The 7144-nt window shown below is 39.2% G+C and overlaps 1 protein-coding gene across 1 annotated transcript; it reads left to right on the forward strand.

Annotated features, from left to right (window-relative positions):
- Window positions 1-1465: 1465 nt before the first annotated feature.
- On the forward strand, window positions 1466-6682 carry il10ra (interleukin 10 receptor, alpha). Its single transcript, XM_070906180.1, has 7 exons — window positions 1466-1594; window positions 2197-2320; window positions 2607-2776; window positions 2895-3040; window positions 3450-3618; window positions 4413-4531; window positions 4705-6682. The coding sequence occupies exons 1-7, from the start codon at window positions 1504-1506 to the stop codon at window positions 5617-5619; spliced, it is 1734 nt and encodes a 577-aa protein (XP_070762281.1). The 5' UTR covers window positions 1466-1503; the 3' UTR covers window positions 5620-6682.
- Window positions 6683-7144: the final 462 nt, after the last annotated feature.

Below are 7144 nucleotides of genomic sequence, written 5' to 3' on the forward strand. Positions count from 1 at the left end.
AAATGGTGAGACAAGTGAGATAGTTTGGTTGACTGAACAGTAAACATTAGTTTTAGGGCAACTGTGTTATAAATCCATCTTGTTATTTCACATTGTTTATAGAGCAGTTTCCAGCAGACGCAGGAGGAAAATCCAGATGTATGTGTAAAAATGTTAGGCCTTGCTTAAAGCTTTGCACATTTATGTCTATACTATGTAAGTGCAATACTGACAGCTATTACGTGAAGGTACATTTCTCAGAGAATGGTCCCTGGATTAGTAATTGGCCGACTACTTCTAGCTAATATGAAAAAAGACACTCATATATTACTTAGCCACCCACAATAACCGTTATGTCAGACATTTCCTTTTAAAATCTGAGGAAAAGTGGTAACTGACAAACTGTTAAATTGGTGTGTTTGCCTGTAAGATGAGGTGTGGAGATATGGTTCCATGGTCACTGTGATCAAGATCATAGATAGAGAGATACTCAGAAAAGCTCTCTTAATGTCACTTTGGTTAACATAAATGTATAACTTACTTACAAGACATTTTAAGACACTACATAAAAGAAAAATATTAATTCTAGCCTCATAACCTGCATACAAGACGCATGATGCAGACTTAGGAAGGAATTACATGTCTATGCATATAAAATCATGACTTATGGCTATCAACAAACCAAGTAAATTTTACTTGTTAAACATATTAGTTCTAATTATGACGTATTTTCAGTTGTCCCCATCCTTCTGACACCCATCTCTACCAGGGCTCTTTGCAAAACCCATCTGCAATGCAGCCAACCATAACTGAGGTTTTACATACCATCGCAGGAAAAGATACAAATACATGTACCGTTATCAAGAAGGCCTGCACACACAAACTAAACAGAAGCAAACAAAGACAAGATGTGTCTGCTACTGGTTACAATTGCATATTTTTCATAAAGTAAATACAAAAAAAAAATACAAATTCTCTTTAAAAGCACCAGAATGCCTCTCTTATCTAACTACTGCCCGAAATTAAAGAAAGTGCAAGGGGAATCCCTGAATGCTTCCCTTTTCTTGTCTCTGAGCCGTGTACGGTCCAACTTTTTTTCACTGTACATCATGAACCTGCCGAGAGTGTGGAAAGGGGAAAAGAAAAAGCAAAAGAGGAAGGAAAAGGTTTGGTGCGAGAGAGACAAAACTAGCAGCAGCGTCACTGATGTAGTCACAACAGGAAATGCATCATCTGAGAGGGAGGGAGGTTGAGCAAGAGAGGGAGGTATCTGGGGAGAACTATGTAAATGAAATCATTCGGGAAAACAAGTTGCCTTTTCTTATTTCTGCCACAGATGAAGAGTCACCACTTCAGCAAGAGAACAGCTGCTTCACTTTTGTCAACATTCATCAGCACTTTCATGTTAATCTGAACCGTTACACAGAGTTGCTGAGGAGAGAAGGTGTTTCTTCAGTCTCATTTGTCTCGCTGATGAACGGAATAAGGGACTTTATTGGTGGCTGCTGTGTGGATTATGACTGAATGGTGATACCTCTCCAGATGCCAGAAATGGATATGAGCAACAAGACACCAATTCTTGTCCTCCTGATTAACTATATCAACTGTGTGTCAGGTAATTAACAGCTTTTATTACACTGTATCTCAAGTCTGATTGTTTTATTTAATCTTGTTTGGTATTTAAATCATTTTTACTAAGGCTAATCAATTGTTACAGTCATCAATTTATGTGAAGTACTGTAAGTCAAATACAGAAATTTATTTTATTATTATTATTCTATTTTATTCTATTTTCAACATGGTTTCCACCATGAAGACGTCAGGGGAAAAAAGACAATTTTATAGTCAATTTATCGCAGATTTTCTTCTTCCACGGAGGTAAATGAATCCTACTCACACTGAGAGTGGAAATAGATAAAACTTCCCTTCACGAAAAACCCACAATGTCATTATGATAAGAGATCCCATAAACGATTTGCCAGATTGCGGTGTCTTTACATCAACCAGACTTCCTTTTCTCCACCTGACCACATCCTTTACAACGCATTTGAGTATTAAAAGCTTGTGTAGATTAGATTTCTGATTTTACATTACAGTTTGAGATCAAAACGGTACAAATGTCTCCTGTCTCGGCTCTACATTATTTTTATACATTTTAATGATCTCGTGATAATGAGCAGTGAATGTACATCTTAAATCCCCCATTTTTTTCTGTAGCAGGACTGGGCATCCCTCAGCTTGACAAACCGCTGGTGAATATTTTGGATGGGGAGGTAATAGTACATTGGAGACATCCTGTGGACGCCCCCTCAAACTCCTACTACAATGTCCAAATGGCAAAGTATGTTTAACTTCAAATTATCAGTAATAACACTTTTATTTCAGTGTCACACCAACTTCCTATTATTTTGTAATTAAAACTTCCCATCATTCTCTATTTTCCTTTACCTCTAAGCTGCTTACATTTGTTTTCCTCTTTATTATGATATTTTTGTCCATTGGTTCAAATCATTCACCAGAGAGAACTTTAAGTCTGCCTTTTGTCTGACTTTTATTGAAATGCTGTTTTTTATCACCCATGAATTCCCCTCCTTCCAGTTGGTGACTGGTGTGTTTTCTGTCCTCAGGTATACTGGTGAATGGGCCAACGTGGACAGCTGCACAGGGACCACAAAGACCTACTGTGACCTCAGCAGCCTTATACATGACTATGACGCTGGCTACAAGGTCAGAGTTCAGCTGGTCGCAGGAGATGACGTGTCTGAGTGGACAGGAAAGAAATTTCTGCCAAACACAAGTAAGAATAGTTGTCAGTTTGGTCAGTGTAACATGAATAAAACACTGTATTTTGGCTGGTTAAGTTATAATTTAGGCACAATGTAAGGTTGTTTTCTTACCTTTCTCTGTTGCTACAGGTGAATTGCAGCCTCCCTCCTTCACTTTGTGGGCGACTTCCAGCACTCTAACAGTTTATGTTCACCAAAAACCCATTCTGAGAAAACTCTTTCCTTATGGGCTCACCTACACCATCTACCTGGAGGAGAGAGGACAAGATACTAAGGTGGGCATCAGAACTAAGGTCAAACGCACAATACCTGAAACAATGTAAAAAAACACAAGATTGGGACTACTCTTAAATTCACTGGCAGGGCTTTTAAAACTGAGATGAACACACTGGAAAACAGCTAAATCTAATTTGAAATGTTTGTTAATTATTGAGTGCTACAAAAACATGGCCATATTTTATCATAACAAGTTTATTTTCTATTAATATGTCAAACTCTTGTATGTATGTTAATATACATGTAATTTACATACAATTAAAAAATCCTGGCCTTGGATAAGTGAATAAGTAATGTCATACTACCTACCTGAATCAGGATCTGCACCTTACTCATCCCAGGCTATATTGTACAATGTGGTTAATATTGTATCTTGATCTGCCTGGTATTTTGGTTTTTACCCAACAGAATACCACAGCATACCTGACAGATGACGTGGGGGAGGATCAGAGGACCAAGACTTTCAGTTCTCTCCACTGGGGGAGAGAATACTGCGTCAGCATCAAGGCAGAGGGCAATGGAGCTCTCTCCAAAAGCAGTGTGTCCCACAAACAGTGTCTGCAGCTACCAGAGCAAGGTAAGAAAAACATTATGATGAAAAAATGATATTACATTAAAGGATTGAAAAAAAGATTTAGCTGGTGAGATAAAAAACAAAAGAAAAATGGAGATCTCACAATGAAAATAGAACAATGTCAACTAAAATAAGATTTTATCAACGACTAATAAAAACAACTAAAAAGATACAAGGGGAAAGAAGAAATTCAAGTAGTTTGCTCATTAAATAATCCTTATAGTAGGAATAGTTCGACATTTTGGGAAATATACTTTAGTTAGATGAGAAGATCAATACTTCCAGGTAGATGGTGTAGGTGAGCCCATCAATACCACTTTCATGTCTGGTTAGCTTAGCAAAGCATAAAAACTGGAAACGGGGGGAAACAGCTAGCCTGGCTCAGTCCAAATGTAACAAAATCCATCTGCCAGCATCTCTAAAGCTCACTGATTAACATGTTATATCTCGGTTGTTTAATCCTGCACATAAACCCCGTAAAATATACATTGTGACATTTTTCCCCCATGTTTCCAATCGCTAAGCAAAGCTAACCGGCTGCTGGTGGTAGCTTCATATTTGTCATACAGGAATAAGATCATCCAGTACAATTTTTCTCTCTAAATCTTGGCTAGAAAGCGGGTAAGTGCATTTCCCAAAATGTCAAACAATTACTTTAAGCCTAAATTTAAAGTTTTGTCAGAGAGGAATATTGTGTTGCAATATGATGCAGGTGGAAATCTAGAGCTTTGGTGAAATCCTTTTACATATAACACCCTCACTCCTTTTAAACGTTTTCCTACTATTGTTTCTTCCAGAATGGTTCATAATTGCTGTATCATCCCTATCTTTTCTGGGTGTGCTGGTCTTCGCTGCTATCATGGTAACCATCATCCTGTGTTACCTGAGGCGTCCAGAGAAAACACCTGCTGTATTGGTAAGTATATTAAATCACAGAATATTGGGATGAATTTCTTTTATGCAGTCTTGTACTGTCCAACTATGTGGAAAACAGAACCAAAAGTTGTCAAGAAGATAAAAAGAAAAAGCTTTAATGACTATGAAAGAATTAATGATACAACAATTTCTTCTTCTCTTCTCTCACCCCAGAAATCCCCTGCAAGTGGCTGGCTTCCACTTTCTGTTGGAGAAGGGATTATGGAGGTTGTTACGGACAAAGGATGGTTCCTGTCCAGTTACAGAACAGAAGAGAAATGCTGTGTCAAAGATCCAGTGACCCATGTTACGATAACAGAGGAAAATGAAGAGGAGGACAGAAGGACAAGCATGGACAGCGGGGTCGGCATTGAGTCCAACTCTGCTACAAAGAGCGAAGGAAATCCACCAATGAGACAGGAGGACAGTGGCTGTGGGAGCTTGGGAGGACCAGAGAGCTCCACAAGCAGTCAGACAGATTACCCCATTCAGGATGGGAGGACTGATACAGACAAAGCTAGGAAGAGGGAGGATAGTGGGGTGGGGCTGGGCTGCCAGCTTGATTCTTCTTCAATGAATCTGGATGGACAGGACAGTGGGTCTCTAAAGGCGGCCGTTGCTGGGGGTGATTATCGCAGCCAGAGCCCCTCCACTGTGCAGATTCATGTCTGTGATGATGAGGAGGTGTTTAAACAGATGCTTCCTGGTTCAATTTTGGCCGAAGTGGTCACAGGCTACAGGGCCGGGCCTCAATCGTGTATCTGCTCAGGAGCAGGTCAGTGCACCTGGTGCCATACGCAAGGCCATTATGGAACTGAAGTTATCAAACAATACAGAGCTATGTGTATTGACAATGGACTACTGAGCAGCAAATGTGATTTTGGGGGGCTTACATTTTCAAGTTATTCTGAAAAAACAAAAATGGACACTGTCATGATGGATGACTTAGACACAACTTTTATACAACTGGGTGAGACTTTCCCTCTGCTAACAGCTCTATCACCGCTGCCCCTAATGGAGGGAGGACAGGACTTCAATATGAACAATGTGTCCCTCTCTCTCTGTGACGTACAGCTGAAAACTGACTGATACACCGCGGAGTGCAACAATGCTATTTATAAAATCATGGTGACGTAACCTGTCTGGGTGCTATACTGGAGCAATACGCTCCCTTTTTTTGCACATGACACAAAGTTTGAATGCCATGAAACGGAAGCACGAGTTGTATTTTTTAGAGGAGAAATGCTCCAGTTTTGAAAATCTGAAGGAAAAAGGGGAAAACTGTAAGGAGAAAACAGAGCAAGCAACAGGCTGTTATTGAACATAGGAAGGGAAAAGAGGTTAGACCACACAGCTGCTGACTGGTAGCTGTTGGTTTGAGTCTCAGGAGCTTCTATAGACGGCAAATGTAACGGCAAAGATCTTATTCAACCCTGTCTCACTGGGTATATTTACAACTGACTAACATGCTGTATGCCGGAAGTGAAACTGGTGTGGGGAGCACTGCAGAGAAACGGTTAAACAGTTACGTGCTATTGGACATTTTGCGATTTCTCCCTGCCTCTCACCTCTGCCAACAATGATACCCTATGTCAGTAACCCACCCTTTAAGTTTCTGAAATGTTTTTCTTGCCATTATTTAAATATTAGACAAAGTGACATACTTGTGAGTCACTTTAAGGTAGGTGAATTTCTCACTTGTCATAAATATTGTCAGATCATTTCTTAATAGATCATCATTCCACAAACATTTGTGACACCAGGTGGTGTCAAGCAAAGGCAGAATTAAGAAGCTAAATATGTCTTTTATCATTTTCAGTGATGTGCAGGACATTTTGTAGCAGATTCTTTTTTAATGGTCTCCAAAGTGAGCTACATGTGCCATAAACTGCAGCCCCGTCCTTCAGCTAGTTACCTGATCAAAATATTTATGTATAGATGTCATGAAAAAGACTATTTATTTATTGTGTATTATTGTAAATATATGTGACTCTGCTCTTTTACATGTGATTTAAAGAAACTGTCTAACTGGAATGTTCTGTAAATGACATACATTCACAAAAAAAACCCAACCAGTAAACAAATGGCCTGATGTTGATTTCAGAAACCATGACTCAAAGAAAAAACCTACTGGAAAATAAACATTACATATCACCTGTACTTGGGATCCCCATATGCAAATTCTGTAGAGGAACCAGGGCAGTGGTTTCGAAGCTTCTAAACTAAGAAACAAACACTTCCTCTTTAAGGCTTCCACTCGATTTAAAAAAGTCCCTCTTCACATTGATAGCAAAGAGGGCAAATACTGTCACGGGGCTGAATTTCCACACACTCAACATTGATCTCAGTGAAATTATATCTTCTCATTGGCTGTTGGGTAAATACCACTCTTTCTTGGGATGAAGCATTTCAGTAAAATCATGTGACATACTTCTCCATGTGCAACATAAATTACAGGGGAAGTGAGACAACTTTTAGCTTATCCTAAAGGTTGACAAAATAAGATCCTTCTTCCAGCTGCAAAGTATCATGTTACTTACTGGTATGTAGATCATAGTTCATTCATAATTCACACTTCTTGTTTTTTTTTGTTCCACTCCATGTTTCGCTGGAT

Source organism: Enoplosus armatus, chromosome 5 (genome assembly GCF_043641665.1).
Source record: "Enoplosus armatus isolate fEnoArm2 chromosome 5, fEnoArm2.hap1, whole genome shotgun sequence".
Lineage (NCBI taxonomy): Eukaryota > Metazoa > Chordata > Actinopteri > Centrarchiformes > Enoplosidae > Enoplosus > Enoplosus armatus.

Coding starts and splice junctions, on each gene's coding strand:
- il10ra (XM_070906180.1), top strand. CDS start 1,504: ATGGTGATACCTCTCCAGATGCCAGAAATGGATATGAGCAACAAGACA. Junction 1,595..2,196: donor CTATATCAACTGTGTGTCAG/GTAATTAACAGC, acceptor TTTTTTCTGTAG/CAGGACTGGGCATCCCTCAG. Junction 3,041..3,449: donor AGAGAGGACAAGATACTAAG/GTGGGCATCAGA, acceptor TTTACCCAACAG/AATACCACAGCATACCTGAC.